The 22,303-nt window shown below is 32.6% G+C and overlaps 1 protein-coding gene across 3 annotated transcripts in view; it reads left to right on the plus strand.

Moving 5' to 3' along the window:
• Nucleotides 1-17,196, plus strand: part of MMRN1 (multimerin 1) — a 65,085-nt gene extending 47,889 nt beyond the window's left edge. For all 3 annotated transcript variants that reach the window (XM_081031037.1, XM_081031039.1, XM_081031038.1), the window contains exons 7-8: nucleotides 13,050-13,196; nucleotides 14,376-17,196. In XM_081031037.1, coding sequence (XP_080887163.1) covers nucleotides 13,050-13,196; nucleotides 14,376-14,797 — 569 coding nt within the window. In that variant the 3' untranslated portion in view covers nucleotides 14,798-17,196. The remainder of the gene's footprint in view (nucleotides 1-13,049; nucleotides 13,197-14,375) is intronic.
• The last annotated feature ends 5,107 nt before the right edge of the window (nucleotides 17,197-22,303 follow it).

A 22,303-nucleotide genomic window follows, 5' to 3' on the forward strand; every position in this document is an offset into this window, starting at 1 on the left:
CCATAAATTTGGGAGGAATTCAATGCAATGCATATAAACTACTTAATAGTCTCTCTATATGAAATGTGTTTTATGAATATGTTTGGTATATGAGTAATATTAAATTATCTTTTCTCCATGAAAAGAATAGCTATTGATTTGTACTAAAAGGAATAGTAGTGTTCCTTTCTTATAAATTTGCTGTTAAATTATATACTCATTTGGGTGAATTTTGTATTTTATTGATTGTTAATTACAAAAGAGTGATCATTATCCTAACATAATATGACTCCTTATATTTAATTTCTGAATGTTTTTATAATAATATTAAAAATCATAAAGTGGTACAAAGTTGAATTCTCTAAACTATTTAAATTATTGTATTTATTTATGACTCCCTCCAAATTAATCTGACCCAGGAGGACTAATCTTGCCCTGTGGAATCACAAAACTGTTTAGACATAATGTTTCTAAGAGAAAGTAGTATTTCAATAAAAGATGTTCTTATAATAATAATTTTAGGAAAAATAATGATTGTTCTTTTTCCATACTATTTCAATCCTTGGTCTTCCAAGGACACTGAAAAGGAACTTCAGTTAAACTTTGTAGGATGTGTAATCATATATCAGGCAAATAATGGTGTCTTATTTTGTTTCTTTTAAACCAAAGAATACCTGGATTTAAAAGGTTAAATGAAACAGAAGAACTTTAAACTTTTAGAGAATAATGAATGCATGTTAGGAGCTTATAAAAATTGCATTTGGATTTCTATATGGCAGTTGACTCAATATTGGGCTTAATGGGCTAATAATTAACTCAATTCTGTTTTTTTCCCAATGATGCCTTGATAAAATTGCTTCCTGTTCCTTTATTTACTGTAAGTAGAATTTTATAGGCTTAAAATTAATAATTAAAAGCTCTTTATTTTATTTTAGTGAAGATAACCAATAATGATGTCAGAGCAATATAGATATATTGGCCTACTTTCATGTGTGGGGTACATATTCACTTTATGTAGGACCAGCGATGTAATTTTAAGCAGGTGCATAGATATGCATGCTCATTAAGCCAGACCTGCTTTTATGGGCCATAAAACTGATGGTATTCATTGGATAGCCAAGCAGGTAGAATCTATGCACGGTGATGAAACCAGTAGACTCAGGCTAAGTTCTCCTATAAAAATAAACCACTTGCAAAATAAAGTACTTCCTTTGATAGCCTGTTTTATACCAGGGATGGGGCACACTGATACACTGGCTAAATTTGGCTGTGTTTCCTTTCAACTTTGCTGTTATATTATAAACGCCACATAGCCACATTGCTTCTCTATATAACTAATACCATAAGATAATTTATCATCATTTTACAAATGTCACAATATTATTCAGATTACAGCTCCCATCATTTGAAGAATAAACGCAGTTTGTAGAAAGAAATCAATTTAAACATCATTTTTAAAGTTTAATCTTAGTTTTAATAAATAATTTACTTTGAAGCCTAATAAGTAATATTATAATAATATAATATTGGATACTACTTATTAATACTTACTAAATCCCAGGCGCTGTACAAATTATACTCTATATGTTATTTCATTTAACAATGCCTATGAAACAGCTATTTTTGTTCTTATTTTGAAGGAGAGCAAACTAACCATCAGGGAGGTGAACTAATGTATCCTGCCCAAGGTCATGCAGCTTAGTAAGTGACACAGACTGACTCCTTGTCTGTTGGATTCGGCTCAGTCTTCAACTACTACACTCAGAGATTATGGAGTATGTTCATCTGCCTTTCTCTTCCTTCTGCTTCTGTTTGATGCATCATATCTGATCCAGAGTCTGGCCATATCAGAATATTCCAAAAAGCCAGAGTTGATATTCCCAGGGAGTTTCCTTTCTTGAGAATCCACATACTGCCCCTTGTTTCTTTGCTGACCAGGCGAAAGTAAAGGTGCTGCTTCTCAGTTTGGTTTTTCTGTGATAGGGCCAGTGGGCAGTTGTTGAAAGTCACCATCAATTATTCACATGATCCTCTTTTGACTGATGCAGTAGAAGGGCAAACTTCAGAGTGCTCATTCTCTTCACTTCCTTTGGAGCCAGTCCTACGTTCACTTATGCTAATGATGATTCCTCCTAGGCCAAAGCTGAGAAGCTATTCCAGTTGATTCTCTAAATATTTGATTTGTTTCTAAACAATGTTCCAATAGACACTGAGAGGGTTTTGTTTCATCTTTGAAGATTTGTTTGTATAGCAATTGACAGTCTTGTCCCTGCAGGGAGAGTCTGGCTACTTGCCTTCCCAGAGCAGCTGAATCCTGCTGTAATTGTCAGCAGCTCCTCTGGTAAGAATGCAAGCCTCCTGCTCTTGAGACCATTGCCTTTTGCTTTTAACCATTTCCCCAGTATTTACCAAAGGCATTTAGCACTCCTTAATAAACCTTTTTTACTCATAATTACCCCCTTTAATTACTCCTCTTAAGAAAGATTACACTCTATAAAAGATTTGGTAGCATACTAAATACAACTTTTGGAATTATCATTACTGTGAATATAAACAGTTTAAAAGAGAAAAATAAGAACCTAGTGAATATTTAACTGTTTTATATAACTTTAAAACCATTTCCAATTTTTGTGACTCTGCCCAGAGAGGCATTTGGGCTGACTAAAGAGCAGTGAATTTGGAATTGAAAAAAAACAAACAAACATGGTTCCAGTCCTGCCTGGCAACCCATTTATTTGTAATACGTCATTTATTTTTCTAGATCTTACTTTCCTGATTTATAAAATGAGAATAACATAACCACCTTACAAATTCATTTTGAGAGTCAAGGAAATAATGTAATACAGTGTATTAAGTTTGTTATAACTATGTGATTTAATTTTCTTAACTGTATTCAATGTTTATAGTTTATTTTCTCTAATGTTTTCACTTAATATTTGCTATATAATTATTCTCATATATCAACATAATTTACAGACTCATGGTGTTTTATTGTTCCCTATCTTTACTTTTAGAAGTCACTGTGTTTTAAACTCAACATGTGTATAAATGAGCTTATGCTTACTGCATAATGAAAAATCAAAAATAGGATACAAAATAAGGCTTAACTGTATAAAAATGCATGTGCATTGACAAGCACTGAAAAATATCTGCAGAAAGTTTTTAACAATGGTTCCTTATATGCTTTTCCATATTATAAAAAGTTAACCTTTTTAAATATGCCTCAAGATAACCAGTAAGTTGACTTTTGTACAAAATAGTTAAATATAAGCTAATTAAATTTTAAAGGATATCTGCTTAAATTTAGAATTTATGATAAGTTTTATGAGGTTTCCAAAGCCACACATAATTTTGGCAATCTGATAGAAGCACTCATGGAACTCAGCTAAGGTTTACTATAGTGAAAAGATACATGACGGGGTCAACAAGGGAAAAAGACACAGGCAGAGTCTGGAGAAATCCATTTATATATTCTCTTCTACTCTCTCTCTTCCAAGAGGGGACAAAATTGTGTGTGCTCTTTTATCCAGTCATAAAAAATTACAATAGCATGTATGTGGTATTTCTGCCCAGAGAAGTCCATCAGATGTTCAACCCCCAAGGGTTTTACTGAGGCTTGTTAGTCAGCTCGGCTTGCTAGAATAAGTGCCATAGATTGGGCAGCTTATAAACAACAGAAACTTAGTTCTCACAGTTCTGGAACCTGAAGTCTGAGATAAGGCATGGTTAGGTCCTGGTGAGACGTAATCAGGACCTCTTCTGGGTTGTAGACTGTCAGCTTCTTCTTGTATTCTTGCATGATAGAAAGGAAAAGAATGAGAGAGCTCTCTGAGGTCTCTTTAATAAGGGCATTAATCCCATTCATGAGGCCTCCACCCTCATGACCTAAAGGCCATCCAAAGGCCACACCTCCTAATACCATCACATTGGGGGTTAGGAGTTCAGCATATGAACTTGGGGGAGACACGAACATTCAGTCTATAACAGCTGGTCATGTAGATACCCTCTGCCTAGCACATATCAAAACTCCAGACTCAGAAGAAAAGCCAATGTTCAGCATACACCATATCATTTGTACAAAGGGTCTGGGCATAGTGAATGACACTTACTAGTTAGGAAATAGAGAGAAGCTAAGTTTCCAGATACAAGCCAAGAGCAAAACTTGGCAAGTAGGCCTTTCCAAAGAAAGCAGCCTAAGGCCTACTATACTGACTCTTTTCTGCTCATGATAGTAAAATTATTCTTTGTGTCAGAATTGGTTATCAAGCCTGTCCACTGGGGATAACCTCCCCAGTTGGTGTCAATAAAGCCTATTAGTGTTAAAGGGAATATTAAGTGAACAACTTTTTGTTCATGGTTCCCTGGGAGAAGAAAAGACTCCCCTATCATTCCATAGGATTTCCCTTTATGTGAAACAATGATGGTTGAAGAAAGGATGCTGACAAATTGACAACCCTTCCCTGCACTTTGTCTTATAATAAAGTGGTTATGATACCTGAGGTGAATAGTCAGAAACCCATTTGATGCTCACATCTGAATCAAAATTTATGACACATGGTCTGACAATAAAAAGGAAGTAGGACAAAATAGTAGGTTGCATTTACATAGTCACTGCATATGCTTGGGTTCTTTGTTTAACAAGAATCACAGGAGCTATATCACAACAATAGACTATTTCTTTGACAGCAGCGACTTAAAACCAAATTTGATTATGAATTAGTCTGTAAGTACAATGTATAGATGTCTTTCTATTGGTCATTAACAGCATTATAAATTCAAAATTACACATAATATGTTCTGCCATATTGATTAAACATGAAAAAGAAAGTGCAGGGATTATTAAATAACAGACTATGACTTTGTTGTATAATCGTGTAAGTGAACATGATACTTGCATCTTGAGAAAAAATTGCAGCATAAAAATAATAACTGTGCTATATCTTAATTGCATATGAAGTTTGCAAAACATACTTTACAAGTTTTTAATTGGTAATTTTATTATTATACACAGCTTAAAAATGGTTCTGAAAAGAAATAATATTTATTATAAATTTAATTTGAATTATTCAAATCTGTTTATTTTGAATGTCATTGTTTAGGAGGAACTATCACATGACACTTTTTTGATATCATTATTGATTAATCTAAACTCTACCCTAAAAATAATTACCAATAAAATGATTACAGTGTTTGGAGAACTAAAGAAATCAGTGAAAAAAAGTTATTGCATGTCATTTGGTAGAATGATGAACCAAAGCACACATCTACATTTCACAAAAAAGGAAAGCATTTTTTATAATTAATCAACACTCCTTTAAGAATCCCTTATGTTCTATGTTTTAGAATCTTGAGTGTTAAATTTTAAAGTTAAGATTAGAGAGATTGGCATAAAGATGGTGTTTGACACTCTGGGTGTGAGTGTGATATGCAAGGGGTATAATACACATGCTGCAGAGGGACCAGAAAAAGGAGCAGAGTCAAGGAAACAACAGCCTTTGAAGGCAGGTTGGAGAGAGAAAAATCAGGAGAGAATATTGAGAGGAGACAAAGAAGTAGTGGAATGAGTACATTTTATGTGGACATTATCATCTAATTGTATTTTCTAGCTATCACTACCAGAGTAAATTAGAAGTCATGAAAAATACTCAATAACCCAAATAATTACCTGAGAAATAATGAAGAGACATCAACTCTATCTGTCAAACATAACCTAAACTCAGTGCCTCTATTGTAAACTAAGACATTTACGAAACCATGTGTATATTTATTTAGTCATTCATTGTAAGCTAAGAATTTAGCTCAAAAATGTCAAACTGCAGATCTGCCTCAAGAACTTTTTAAAACACTTACCTAGATTAAAGATACAGTAAAAGTACAAGATCATTTTTATGGTTCAGTATTAGATGAACTCAAAATATCATGCTTAAACTCATTTAGGTAGTTTTTCTCTTAGAATCAAAATTAACTATCTATGAAGTTATTACTCTTATTTGAAAATCCTAACAATTCATAACTGTTAAATTCAATTTAACAAACATTAATTAAGTGCCAAATTGTATCAGATACTATTCTAGATGCTTTGAGTACATCATAATCTTAAAAAAAATTCTGTCTTCCAGGATTATATAACAATATAAATTACATAGTATATTAAAAGGTGATAAATGCTATGCATACAAGAAAAGGTGGAGAAAAGTGAGGGAAATCAGAGTACTGTGGGATTACTGGGATGCATTGGGAGCAGATTCCATCATTATTAAACAAGATGATAGGACTGACTTCCTGTGTTGGAAAACTAGTGAAATCTGCAACAAACTGGGAGTAAAAAAGGAATAGAAAGCTAGGTGCTAGCTCAGAAGCTTTGTCATTTTGCATTAGAAAAAGTTGACAATGGAAGGGTGTACCTATTGAGCAATGTGATGTTTGGTTGCTGTTATGTTTCATATTTTTTTTTGGTCATGTGCTCATGAATGCTATGTTATAAAACTATTTTTTTAATTAAAATTTATGGCGGTGACATTGGTTAATAAAGTTACATAGGTTTCAAGTATACAATTCTGTAATACATCATCTATGTCACATTTTGTGTTCACCACCCAGAGTCAGTTCTCCTTCTGTCACCATATGTTGCATCCCATTTACCCTCATCTACCAGCCCTCTCCCCCCTTACTCTCTGGTAGCCACTAAACTATTGTCTGTGTCTATGAGTTTTTGTTTTTTGATTTGTCTGTCTTGTTCCTTTGTTGCTTTCAGTTTTATATCCCATATATCGGTGAAATCATATGGTTCTTGACTTTTTCTGTCTGACTTATTTTGCTTAGCATAATAATCTCAAGATCCATCCATGTTGTTGCAAATGGTACTATTTCATCTTTCCTTATGGCAGAGTAGTATTCCACTGTGTATATACACCACAACTTCTTTATCTGATCTTCTATCGAAGGACACTTTGGTTGTTTCCATGTCTTGGCCACCATAAATAAAGCTGCAATGAACATCAGAGCACATATATCTTTATGGATAAATGTTTTCAGATTTTTTTGGTAGATACACAGGAGATGCACTGGATTGCTGGGTCATATGGTAATTCTATTCTTAATTTTTTGAGGAACCTCCACACTGCCTTCCATAGTGATTGCACCAATCTGCATTCCCACCATTAGTATATGAGGGTTCCTTTTTCTCCGCAGCCTCTCCAACACTTGTTACTATTTATATTCTTGATGATAGTCATTCTAACTAGTATGAGGTGATATCTCATTGTGGTTTTTATTTGCGTTTCTCTGATGATTAGTGATGTTGAGCATCTTTTCATGTGTCTATGGCCATCTGTATGTCCTCTTTGGAGAAATGTCTATTCAGGTCCTCTGCCTTTTTTTAAATTTTATTGTTTGTGGGTTATTTTGTTGAGTTACATAAGGAACTCATAAAACTATTTTGAATGTGAAAGAAAAGAAAGAGGATGTACTAATCACTAGATGAGAGTTATAAAAGTTCATTATCATAAGAGTTTAGTGTCTTATTAAGAATTGGGTGTTTGGGCAAATCTCATAGAAGACACAGACTTAGACTGGGCATTCATTCATTCATCAAACATTTACACATCATGTTGCATGTAGCATGTTTAAGTTCATTCTGTTGGGAGCAAAGATTTTTGTCATGTAAGAGCATGACATAATCATTTGTGTGCATTACTGAGATTTATTCTAGTTCTTCAGACTTACCAGTTAGATAATCTTTTCTTCAACTAAGTGATAGAAACAGGAATAAAATACAAGCTGGGAATGTTAGTTAAATGTGAATAAATATGTAATGGGAAAATGACAAAAACAACAAGTAGTTGAAAATGCAAACTCTTAGAATAAAGAATAACACCAAAGTTCAATTAAAGCATCAGTGATTGGGAAGTTAATCATTGCAATAGTGGGGATAGGAATACTAAGGAGGAATACTTATGTACACAGGAAGAAAAGCTTAGTCTGTGATACATTAGGTTAAAGGTCTATTATTTCTGCCAAAATGTCCAAAAATCAATTAGGAATGTGGGTCTGGAACCAAATAGGGTTTGTAGATAAAAGTTGGAAGTTATTTACACAGAAATGATACTTGAAAATGCAGTAGTAATTAGAGAGCTAGACAAAAAGAATAGAAATGAAGATTTTCTGTATTTGAAGATAGAGGAGAGAGAAAGAGCATATATATATAAAGTTGAAAGACATTTTGGTATGAATAAAGATGCTATAAACATTCATGTACAGGCTTTTGTGTGAACGTAAATTTTCATTTCTCCTGAAAAAATATTTAGGAGCAGTGTAGCTTGGTTGTAAGGTAAGTGTAGTTTATAAGGAATGGCCGACCCCTTGGCATTTGTGCTCGTAATGTATGGGAATTCTAATTGTGCCATATCTTGCCAGCACTCGGCATTGTCAATATTGTTTATTTTACCATTTTAATAGGTGTGTAGTATCTTGTGATTTTATTTTGTGTTTTTCTGATGACTAATGATATTGAACATATTTTAATATATTTTCCAGTGTTTTTAATTATTTTTAATTGAAGGTTTGACTCTAAGGAAAAGTGAAAACAGTTAATGATATCAAAACAAACAAACAAACAAACATATTGAATCTCTTAGGTCATGGCTTAAGTTAAAATAATAATAATTAAATGACAAAGGTAAATCTTTTGAGACAGGGCTAATACATTTGGTAAAGGTTGCTGATTGATTAAATGAGCTTTAAAATGATATTTAAAGGGTTGAGAAAAAAGATCCCAGAAAACAACATCAAGAACAACAGAGGCAGTATAAGAAGAACAAAATCAAAATTGATAATTTGGAGGAAAAGTAGTAAAGATAGTCAGAAACAATATTTCCTTTCATCTGTATACCAGTGAACATAATATGAGTAATTAAAACAATGAATTTAAAAATGTAAAATAAGCAAATAAATATTGGCATTTCTAGTTGTCAGAAGGGACATATGAAGTATTTCTAGAGTACTAGGGAGGATAAACCTTGTTTGATAGACACAATCTTGATAAATACGGAGGCAGATAGCACTGAAAATTGATGTATCCATAAATATGATTGTCGAAACATTTTGGAGAACATCGGCAACAGGATGAAAAATAAAGAAAAATGCCAATGTTGTGTGAACATATTACCTAGAGCAGAATTCTATAGGGGATTTATGTAATGCTTTCCTCTGGGTATGACGAAACCAGCCCAAAGGCAATGACAGGCTCCCTCACTAATCTGTTGGAAACTCCATTCTGCCTCAAGCAGGGGTCAGTTAGCTGCTCTGCAAAGTTATTGTTTAAATGAATAAATTAAAAAAAAAAAGACCTTGATGCTAAAGCAGAACAAAGCAATAAAAGTAAAAGTTAAATATTAATTAGACTAAATAAATAAGATAAAAGTAAAATATGTAAATCATTATACATAACATGTATAATACAAATAAAAAGATGAATGAAATAGAAGGGACACGATACAATGTGCATTAAGAATGAGTGGACAGAGTGATAAATTCAACGCAGTCTCTCTTCTCATGGAGCTCATACATTAAGCAAGTAATTACAATAAAGAATGGCCAATGTTAGTAAAGACAAAGTAATTTGAAAGTGTAGGAAGCTCTTCAATCAGTTCAAATTTAACATGAACATTTATGAAATCTGGAAGTAGAATAGAAAGTGTAACTCGAACACCTATCAGAAAGCAAACTCCGGAACAAATTGAGACTTATGAAACATTCCAAGACAATGAAAAAGTAATTTTAGTCATGTTCAGAGCAGGGAAATGAAAATTGAAAGATCAGTTGTACTGCCTGTAAAAGACAGTGGAATGTTGAGTTGGCAGAACTGTTTAACTAATTGCACTGATCTCCAACAAAGAAAATAAATGGACTAGAAAGCCCTTAGGAGGTTTTGAAGCCTACAGTAGAAAGAGAAGTTGTAGAAAGTGTTCTTGAAATGAGTCCAGATCTCTAGAAAAACATGCCAATGACATCATGCTACCTCTAAGTTCTAAGTTCACAGAACACATGAAAAATACCGGTTGACTTTTCATCTTAAAGTTCACACACTCCTGGCAACTGAGAAATCCTTATTTTGTCATTGTTCTGCTTTTGTTTTGGAGTTTTACAGAAATTTTGAATACACTGGAAAGACTGCTTCAGTAATTTTCTTCCAGATAATCAAGTCATTTTGATTATAAAATAATGAACATGTGAAATCTATGTAGTTTTAGAATATTTTAAAAATTATAACATGAATTATCAGTGATTTTAGTGCTTTGATATTTGAAGAGATATCATGAAATTTATAGGTATATAGATTTTTGCTTTTTGTTTAAAGTAGGCAGCAGAAATGGCTATAAACTGACTCTAAACCAGGATTCCATGAATAACTATTGGAATTAAACAATAAATATCGCTTGGTGATTTTAAAAATTTTTATATGATCTTTGAAAAACTGTGAAGAAGGGATAAAGTATTGGAAAAGAATGATGTGGTCATCTACTCAATCTCTTATTACTTTGTTTACTCATCTTTAAAAAGACATTTTAGCACTTCTCTGTCAGGCATAGTGCTATTCAGTAGTGACGGCAAAGTTTAACGATAAAGGACCTGAGACCTGACCTCACAAAAGCTCACACTCTAGTTGGAAAGAAAAAGGACATGTGAGCAATTGCAGTAGAGTGTGATAAATTCAGTAAGCGTACTTCTGAGCATCAAAAGATAATTAAGAAAGTGACTGTAATTAATCTTTTGACAGGGATGGGGAAGATGTCAAAAAGAAAATGATGCTTTATTAGAGTCTGATTTTTGTTGTTACTTCAAGAACAAATTGCCTGTGGAGCACATACATGCACAGGAACTTTCAAAGGTCTCCATCCATTTTAACATATTTTAGAAATAAAGTAGAAAAATGCAAGTCATTGATGTACAAGTGTAGATTTGCAGCAGATTGTGTAACAAAGTACAAATAGTTTCAATTAACAAGTCAATGCCAACCATTCTTTCACTGTTTGTTATGAGGTTGTGTACTTGACATTGATTCCTCAAGTATTTTTATCAATGACTTGGGTGAACACATAAAACATAAATTTGGAAATGATAAAGCTGGGAAGGGTGGTTAAAACATTCCTTCAAGTCCCACATGGTTTAATAACCTCTTGAAGGTTTAATAGCCTCTTCATGTGGTTGAGAAATGATGTTAAAGAAATGTGGGCCAGTTTGAAACATTAATTAAAAGATGTTGCATATATGTAATATTTCAATAGGTATCTTAGTTTGGAAAATAGTTTATGGGATATTGCAGAGAATATATCAAAATAATTTAAATCAATTTCTAATTGCATCACTAGTATATTTTCTTTGCAAAAAAATCTAATATAGACATACAGTTTGGTCACATTTAATGTGAATTTGAATTATTTAAATATGAAGTAGAATATATATAAAATATTTGTAGATTTCACTTCTTGAGAAAAATGTTGAAAAAAATAACCCTAAATTTAAAAACCGTTGAGAGAATTGAAAACAGTTTACACTATTGCCACAAGGTGGTGCCATAGTGACAACTGTGCCCAGTACTGTAAATATTCTTCCAATCTTTTCTCTGCGTTTACATAATTATGTATTATGCTTATAACTGTATTCATACTTTGAGGCTTTATAAGTACATTAAATGATTACATATATACATATATAATTAAATGATTATGTATATATATATACTCTATTATATATTATATATATAATTATTATATATTATATATTATATATATATATATATAATTGCAAACTGGAACTTTCGGACTTCAGTAAATCAAATTTGTTAGGAATCTGCCTCATTCTTTAACTGCTGTCTAATATTCCTTAGTGAGGAGATACTGTAATTCATTTAACAAGTCCTGCATCAGTGGTCATTTAGGTGTTTTACAATTGTTCCTTAATGAAAATAATGTCACAAAGAACATTCTTGAGCGCTTATCTTTGTATACACAGGCAGGTGTGTCTGGAGTATATATTCTACCAGAAGAAATTTCTGTCTCAAAGCAAGTGAACGTTTTTAATTCTGATAAATTTTGCTAAATTGTCCTTTCACAGGTTCTAACAACTTAAGCTCTAACCAACAATGCATAAGAATGCTCATTTTCTTTCACATTACCATGACTGAATGTTGCCACCCGATATAAAAAATGTTGTTGGTAGTAATTTATTATTTCTTCATTAGTAATGAGATTAAATAGAGTTTAAATTGTTTTGTGAGCTTTTGTGTTTTTTGTTCAGTGATTTGCCAGTTCATATCATTTGTCAATTTTTCACTTTTTTTTAGGGAATTACATTTTTTTTTCTTTTGGATTGGTCAAAACTTTTCTTGTTATGGATTTCAATAATTAGATCGTTGTGTCTGGTTTTTTCCTTCTCTTATCCTGTCACTTATCTTTAAAGTTTGATAATGGTGGCTTTCATTGCAAATAAGTTTTAATTCTTAGGTGGCTAAATGTCAAGATTTTTCTCTTATAGCTTCTGGGTATTGTTTTGTTTTGTTTTACTTTGAAAGAATTTCTAAAATTTTAAAGTTCTACAAAGGTATTTCTTTTATTTGACTATAACGTGATCATATGTTTCTTTTAAAACATTTTGTATTTTTGTACACACGTAATTTGTTTTTATGGATATCCAATTATCTGATCACCATGTATTGAATAGACCTTTTCCTTCTCCAATGATTTGAATTACCTTTACCATGTACCAGTTCCAAACACATTATTCTGCGATCAGGTATTTTATACTGTTCTACAGCTGGCCAAAATGTTAACATGTCCATACAAATAAATGCAATGGATCACAGAATTATCCCCACTTCCCAAGAAGCAGGAACGAGCACAGCGAGTTAAGGGTCTTGTATGAAGTCCCCAGACTACATTGGTGGCCAACCTGGGCCTGTGAACACATTTTTCTTATTTCTTAGTGTTTTTTCCCATTCTACTGCAAACTATGATTTGAGATCAAATAAAAATAGTTAACTGTTACCCTCTTTTATCTTGATTCATTTTCAGTAACAGAGGAAGCCTGTAGTAGGTCCCCATGCCAGAATGGGGGCACGTGTATAAATGGAAGAACTAGCTTTATCTGTGCTTGCCGACACCCTTTCACTGGTCACAACTGTACTGTCAAGCTGATAGAAGAAAATGCTTTAGCTCCAGGTAAGAAAGTGCATGTTTCCTTGGATTTGTTCAACATCATAAACAAAAATCTTTTTTGGAAAATATTTATGAATGAATATTTAAGACTGCTTAATCTGGACTCATATGAGGATTAATTCCCTCTTCTGAAACTTATTAAATAATGCACACGATTTACAAGTGGAAATATTTCTTTGTCAGGTAAATTCATATTGATGATGTGCACTTGTTGAAATTTTTAATACTGGTATAATAGAGGCAGGTATTATTTTCTCTGTGCATCTTAAAAGAAAATACAGATGTATGTATCTAACAGGTGTAAACTTTTTCTCCTCACACAAGTTGTTAAGCAATATACCTTTGATTTATATCAGAAATGGTCACTTAAATGAAGCTTTAATAAATGCTTAGCAGCATATCTTCCAAGAAGGTTAAGCTAATAGTGCCTTTTGACTGAGTGAGTTAGAACATGCTCAAATGTATTGAGGAGAAGATGCCTTTTTTGTCCATTGACCTTCATAAGTGTTGGTGCTATAAATTTACTTCAAGAGGGCACCACTTCTGATTTTTATACAAGAAAATACAGTCAACATTTAAAATGTGTTCTCTTTAATTAGGGCAAAAACATTTCAAATCAAGCTTTTCTTAATAGGCTGCTTAGTGAAGAGTAAATTTTTAAATCTCAGCCTTTGTAAGCACATTTGGCATTAATTACATAAAAAATTCCTTTTGTCTACTTTTCTACAGTGCATGTGACTTCATTTGGTTTCTGTTTAGCCTCTAGAAACTGTTTGACAAGGTGCTGGAAAAATTGTTTCTACAGTCATGTCAGCTTCAATTCCTTCAAGGGGCTTTAAAACATTCTGGCATACCATAATAATCACTGAGTGCTTTGAATTTCTTCATCTCTGAAGAGATCAAAGCAACATGCAAATTAATCTTTGAGGCATTTTTATGAGGGTAGAATCAAGTGTTATTATCATTCTTTCCTGATCTAAATGGAGAAACTGAGGCTAAGTGATTCGGATAACTCAGCCAAGAGAAGAGGCAGGCATCTAGACATGCCTGCCCTTGATGAATGCCTTTTTTTCTCCTTCTGCTAACCCCTTTTGTAACTGAGATAAAATGGTAAGACATGAGAAAAGGCAAAACAAGATAGAAACATGAAAATTAACTCTTTGCATTTTTTTCCTCTAACAGATTTTTCCAAAGGATCTTACAGATATGCACCGATGGTGGCATTTTTTGTGTCTCATACATATGGAATGACTACACCTGGTCCTATCCTATTTAATAATTTGGATGTCAATTATGGAGCTTCATATACTCCAAGAACTGGAAAATTCAGAATTCCATATCTAGGGGTGTATGTTTTTAAGTACACCATTGAGTCATTTAGTGCTCATATCTCTGGATTTTTAGTGGTTGATGGAAGAGACAAGCTTGCATTTGAATCTGAAAATGTTAACAGTGAAATACACTGTGATAGGGTTTTGACGGGAGATGCCTTATTAGAATTAAATTACGGGCAGGAAGTGTGGCTGAGACTTGTAAAAGGAACGATTCCAGCCAAATTTCCCCCTGCTACTACATTTAGTGGTTACTTGTTATACCGTACATAAATTAGTATGAAAGACAGACTATCACCTATCCTGAGAAGCAGCCAGTGTTGTTATCTATCTTTGCATGCACATCTCCTCTGTTTTTCAGTTTTTCTACATGAAACGGTAATCAATATTTTTTAAAATCTGAGTAAAGCTGTTTGTTATTTCATAAAATTATTTGAATATCTTTTGGATAAACTGTATATGAAGTTCTTGCTCCTAAAGAGATTTAGTGGCACAGAAAACAAAGTGCATGTGTTAGCATAACTATTTTTGTTTTCTCATGTTAAGTCATTTTGACGTAAAGTAATAGTATACAATGTCAATCACTCAATATTGTTAGTCACCATAGTCTTTCCAATAAAATATCAACTTGTGTTATTCCTTGTATATATAAATATATAACATATATTTCCTAAATTCACAAATTTGAATAAATTACTCAGACTAAGACGTATTTCTTTTTTTTTTAGTTTTGATTTTTACTCTTTACCTTTGAGTTGATCAAAATATTCAAATTTTTGTTTGTAATAAAAATTAAGAAAGTTGAGTTTGGCATTTTAAATATGCTTAACTATTGTTCTCTTCCTGTAATTAGAAGATAAAGTAATAATCAACAAATATTTGAATACTTATAGTAAAGTATAAGGATATATATAAGTGGATCTTTTACCTGCTTCCATTATACAATATCTACAGGGGAAAAAAAGTGAAATCTTTCTCATAGACTGTCCTTTTGCAGCAGCACATGCAGACCTGCCCAGTTTTTTATACAGGGTACCTAATGCTTCATAGTAATATTATGGTTTGTGGGATGCTCTTTATGTTCTAATTCTCTTCCAAGAAACTCACATGTCATATCTCATTGATTCCTCACAAAGACTTATAAGGCCAGTATTATTATCATCATTTTTATAGTTGAAGAAACTGAGACAGAGAGATTAAGGAATGGACCAATCTCCACAACTAGTAAGGACTGAGGCAGAATTTATCATCCGGCCTAGTACCCACATTCATCCTTTCTCTATATTCCCTCCTACAGATATACCACGATTTATTTATTCATCCCTTATCAAAGGTCATTGAGATCATCTCCAATGTTTTATTATAACAATATTGTTGTAGTGAACACCCTTCAAAATACATTCCGTACATATTTGAGAAAGTGTTTCTGAAGAATGGGTTCCTATATGTAATAGCAAAAAATAATACTGAAAAAAAATTGACATGCAAGCATTTTTCATAAATTAATTTATTTAATGTTCACTATAATCCTATGAAGTATGTATTAAACCTATGAGATACATACTATATATTATTATCCTCTTTCCACTGATGAGAAACAGAGGCACATACAGGGTAAGTAATATTCCCAATATTATGGAGAACTTCTGGAACAAAGGATAAGCATGGTATTCTTATTTTGATAAGTACTATCAAACTGCCCTTGAAAAGATTTGTACCAATCCATAGTCCCATTTTGTTCATGTCAAAGAGTGCTCTTTATCCCCGACATGTACTCACCAAAACTCACAATTTTTAAAATACTGCCAATCTTCCAGGTGAAAATAGTATTTCCTTGTAACAGAAACTTGAAAACTTCTCAAATTTGCTGCAACTTGAAAGTATATGTTTAAAGACTCGTACACAAATGTTCATAGGAGCTTTTTTTTATGGTGAATATTAGGTACCATTCACAGGTCCAGCAACAGGTGAATGGTTAAGCAAATTCTGGTGTATTCATACAGTAGAGGACTTCCAAGCAATAAAAAGGAATTAACATCCTACAAAATATATGAAACTCATAATAGTTTTGTAGAAGATTTCAAACTGCAGCCTGACGAACCTTAGCCAACCGGTAGGGATGTACGAAGTGAGCAATTTAAAAAAATATATTGATGTATAATTGACATATAACATTGTATTAGGTTTAGGTGCACTATATGATGACTTGATGTACATATTGTGACATAATTACCACAATAAGTTTACTTAACAGCCATCACCTCACTAGTTAGAATATTTTTTCTTATAATGAAAGTTTTAAGATCTATTCTCTTAGCAACTTTCAAATATATGATACAGTATTGTTATCTTCAGTATTACCCATTAGAATGTCTCAGATGGAGCCAAAATAGCGGGACATTCCTTCCTTAGCCGCCCACAATAGACTCAGGCATCCAGGTGTGTGTTAGATGCTGATGAGTGACAACTGGATGATTGACTATTTCTAGTCTGTTGTGTATAAATTGTGCTATTTTCAAAAATATTTTGAAAGTTTTCATAGTTTCTTTAGTCCTTGACTAAAATTACATCACAATCTAATATGTTTTTCATTTTATTTCTTCAAGGACTTATAGACTAAATAGAATTTTCATCTTTTAAATATTCTTTTCAACATAGATCCCAGTGATTACAATGCACTGCCTTTTCTTCACTATTAGCAAAGCAGAAGGAATTAAATCATTTGATGATATTTGTCATTGCCGTGCACAATTTCGTTCATTGACTTTGTAATTAGATAAGAACATTTAGCATTAAATGATGCTTTGGTGGTTAGGATTTTAATTATTAATATTATTCTTTATTTTTATAAGTATCTGTAGGAATACACAAATGACAAATTGCTACTAATAGTCAAGAGGCATTGTAGCAACTTTTAAGTTTCTGTGATATTGTTTGGTTATATTTTCTTAAAATATCCACCCAACATAAGTCAATTAATTTGTAACATATTTCTAATTGTCATGATCTAACTTAACCATGTGTCTAAAATGTAACACTGAGACATTCTTGATTTCACCTACGAAGACAGCAATCAGCAATGAGTATCATTTTGTAGACTGAATTCCAGAGCCCTTCTCTCCCACCAGACCTTGACCAGCAGCCCCCTAAAGTACACTAGGTCCATAATTACTGATGACAATCTCATATTCATTCATTCATTCATTCATTCATTCATTCATTTATTATTTAGTAAATACCTACTTTATGACAGGCAGAATAAATCATATATAAAAATAAATATTAAGTAAATCTGTACAGACAGATGCTGCATTTGAATACATTACCCACAGTCATGAGGGTATTTACTATCCGCAATGTAAATACCCATTCTTACTGAGGTACTTCAGTAAGAATGGCAATATATCTTTAATAACCACTCCCTCTTTTTCCGGCACCTCTGACCAAACTTCCATTACCTCCTTTTGGGTCACTTCAGGAATTGAGGAAGTTCATATTCAAAGGTAATGTTCTTCCTTACTATCTTTCACCTGTCAAAACTCTCATTGGACTAATAACATTTGGGCATCAAAAAATTATTAAAATAAGCCATACTGATTTTTGGTTGTCTAACCTATTTAATCCTTCTAGAGATGATTTTATTGTTCATCTATTTTAAAATATAAATTTACTCAATCAACTTAATTTCTAGTTTGTACAAGATCAGTTACATTATATATTATTTATATATTACATGCTATGTATCATATGTTATATATAAAATATATATTATATATTAATATATCATTTATATATTATATAAACATCCAATTAATTATATACATATATAATAGGTTTTTATTTACTGAACATATCTAATATAAGTATGTATTTTTATCTATGTGCTATATATATGTATGATATGAAAAATCTTAAGTGTTTTTTCATGCACTTTTATCTAAGTCTGAAGAAATGGGTACACAACTTGGTAACTTTCTTTAAAAAATTGTTATGGTTTATTAGTGTCAACTTATTCACATTAGAAGCTGGTTGAATTATACTCTTTGTCTTTATTGAAGGCAATTTTTAATGTAATATGATTTACCTATTATTCAAAACTGTTTGCCTATCTTTTGTACTTGCAAGGTGTGTGTGGGACACAGGAAAGCAGAAATGATAGGCCTACCCTTTCTAGATTGTACATTTAGTTCAGTTGACCACTCCTGTTGAAGGCAGAGATGTGTGCTGCCCCAGTGGTTTCGAGCCCAGGGTTTCGTCAATGAGCCGAGGAGTGTTATCAAGCACCTTCCCTTGAGAGCTTTTACCACACAGCTCAGTGAGAATCTTCAATGAGCTATAGTCTTTGTGTTCAGAGAAAACAATCATAAAGTAGTGTTTATTTCTCTGGGCTGACATCCTAATTAAACAATCTCAAACTCTGGAAAAATTCCAAATTTTGGAGTTATTATTACATTTACTCATGCATTGCTTTATCACTTGTCAAAGCCTGGGCTTTAGTCGAATGTTTTCCAGATACCAACTATTGAATTTAGTAATATTTAGAATGTTTTGAAATGTCATTTGCATAGTTTTTAAAATGACAGTTTATAGCAGATTCTGGTTGTAATGTGATTTCCTATTAGTAGTTAGATTGAAATAAATATTTTTATCAAGCTCACTGAAAATTACAGTGGAAATGCTACATGACGCAACCTAGAAGTCAGTGTAGTTTTCAGTATATTTTCAGTGTATTTGAATTAAAATCCAAAAGTTTTGATTCAAATACTTATTTGAATTTTCTGTTTTTTAGATGCAAATAAATACTGTATTAAGTCCACCGTATCAAGTTAAGAATGAAAATACTACCTGACACAACCTGAAGGGTGAGTGTTCTTATAAATACTACTCTTTAGCCACTAATGAATAAATTGACTCACTAGATTCTTTTTACAGAATATAGACACTTACAGATAGATTTAAATTTTTATTTTTGTATTTTGCTTTCCCTCATTGAACTTTGCTGTCACCATCATCACCGTGACAATATTAATTATGCAAAATATGTATAAAGAGGACTACATGTTTATTTCTTCATCTACATAAATTTATGGATTAAGGATGATAGTAAGTTGCCAAAAAACATATTAAGGAAAAAATAATTTATTTGTATTACTTAGCCATTTCCAAAAATGATTGAAGGTAGCTAGGTGGGTAATATATGATAAGAAAAATATTAAACTTTGATAAAGGCAGTTGCTACTTATATTTCAAATATATATAAAAAATATATGTGCTTTTTAAATCCAAATTTCAGAGATATGTTCACATGTATGAATTTCCATGATTTGTCATAAAGTAATCTTGCTGTTAACAAAGAATATCCTACAGAGAAGCCTCCCATTGTCTCAACCCCTCTTTCGATTCCCCTTTATACCTTATTCCTTATCCTACTATTGGAGATTTGCTATTTATGTAATCAACATGTTTAGATCTCTTTAATCCTGCTGAGGAGGCAGCTAAATAGTATGGAAATTATTCTGTAGACGAAATTTAAAAGACCCTCCGGAGATTACAATTCTTTTTAATGTGACTTTCATTGCCTTTCTGAATCTTATCATTACATTTTTTAAATCATGATTCTATTTCACGAACTCTAATTCTACTTTCTTTAAATGGTTAGCACACTAACAGATAGTCAGTGGGTTTTAGCCTAACATAGAGCTCTACACTAACAGCAAACTATGAACTCCACCATGTAAAATGGGAAACAATAAACAAAGACCATCACTGCATTTCTGCATCATTTTGGCTTCTTTCTTCCCATGTGGTAGGACATGTTTGAGAAAACAGTATCTTTATCAACAATACACCTATACCCTAAAGGCATTCTTGAATGTCACAAAAGAACCTATACCTTTAAATTTAAGAAATACATTGTAAATATCACTGGAGCAATACTGGTATCTGAAAACTGATTCTGTGGTCTAATCTGGACAATGGGCAGACTCAGGTGCCTACAGAGCACCTTAAAATTCCATCAGGTGGGGTCTCCATCACCCATCAATAAAATTCTTGGTACTGTAGCAGAAGATCACTGAGATCAGGAAACGCAGAGAACACATGAGGAATGTGAAAATAATTAAATGTCTTGAATTCATTAATTAAATTTTAGAAATTTAGAAAATTTCCTAGTAAAATTCAGTTTACTCACCCTAATGTACATATATTTGGATTTGTAATCACCAACCCAAAACTATTCCTGATTTCTCTTTTTTTGAATCTAGAAAATTGAAATGTGACATCTATATTTGGCTAATTTTGTTGTCTTTGTTATATAGAGGCTTTAGGGCTATGACAAAGGCATCAAAAATTTCTTAAAATAGTCTCATTCTGGGCTGCAACAAACAGCTACTACATGCCCTAGCCGTGTCCTTAATATGTCCTGCACCAGTATGCAGTTTTGCCAATGAGATGCGTCTTTTCACACCAATGGAAAAATTATCTGGCGAGAGACCTTGTGAGAAACCTAATTTGCTATAGGGCCAAATAGTTACTGCCTCAGGGAGAAAACTCTTTCAACAGTAAATAATTATGCGGAATCTGATAGGCCATTCTCTTTTTGAAGTGTACCTCACCACGAGTTACTAATTTCCCTATATCACTAAGGTTTAAAGTTGTATATTATTTCCCCTACAATTTTAAAATCAAAGCAGTACCAACTTCAGGAAGAAAACTCCTGACTATTTTCTTACCCTAGAAAATATTCTGGCAGCTATAAGGCAGAATATGCATGGTAAAGACAAGAGGAAGAAGAAGAAGAAGGAAGAGCAAAACAGAAATGAGGGGGAGGAAGAGAAAGAAGAGGGGGAGAAAGAGAATGCCAATGAGAGGAAAAAATCAGTAAGAAAGAGGAGAGAAAACAAGTAGAGTCAAATTGGTCAGTGTTGAGAGAAAGAGTATGGCCGGACATAGGATGAGATAGTGTGGAAGAGTGAAAGCCAGCTGACATATAAAATACTGGTAACATTTCATCAAGTTCCCTCTAGCCTAGATATAAAAAAGTAGCAGAGTAAATCTGTGATAGGGGAATTGCTCTTGTCTCTACTCACTTTAGCTACCATTTTGAAAATCTGTGAATCTGTCTTGAAAAAATGTTAGGGCATGCATTGTCGTTTGGACTTTGTGGAATGCTATTCTCTGAGAAATGTGTAATAGCGTCACCACCGAGGAAGGAAAGAGCCAAGGATTACTTTATAATTTCAAAAGTGGTAGTTACGTGTTCTCACTTTATGTCTCTCTTGTTCCTTGAAAGTTGGTAAATTGTCTAACAAGAAAAAAATGTACCATTCCCACAAATTTTCTTTTAGTGGAATCCCAGATTATTTTCCAGTATAACGTGATTATCAGTGTGCTTACTCAGCATACTCCTTAAAGTCCTATGAGGCTGCTCTGCATATTAAAACAAAAGGCATGAATGAATAAAGTGGGGACATTTTAATAAATGAAGCGTAAGCTTCAGTAATGGAATTGCCACTTTCTATACTGGCATTGTGGCTAAATAAATATAAGAAGTTAGAACATGTATTTAAACTTTTTTATATGTTTTCTGAGCTGTAAAAGTGAAGAACATGCTATATATGGATTTAAAAAAAATATTTCTTAGAGTAATGGCTTTAAAAGGAATCTGCCTTGAATTCAGATCGCCCTTATATAAAGTATGTTCTGTATAAATATTGATCAGAACATAATTTGTAATAATATATACCTTTCTCTCTCCCAAGCAGCTCCTAAAAGATAAGA

The sequence above is a fragment of the Rhinolophus hipposideros genome (assembly GCF_964194185.1).
Source record: "Rhinolophus hipposideros genome assembly, chromosome: 1".
Classification (NCBI taxonomy): Eukaryota; Metazoa; Chordata; class Mammalia; order Chiroptera; family Rhinolophidae; genus Rhinolophus; species Rhinolophus hipposideros.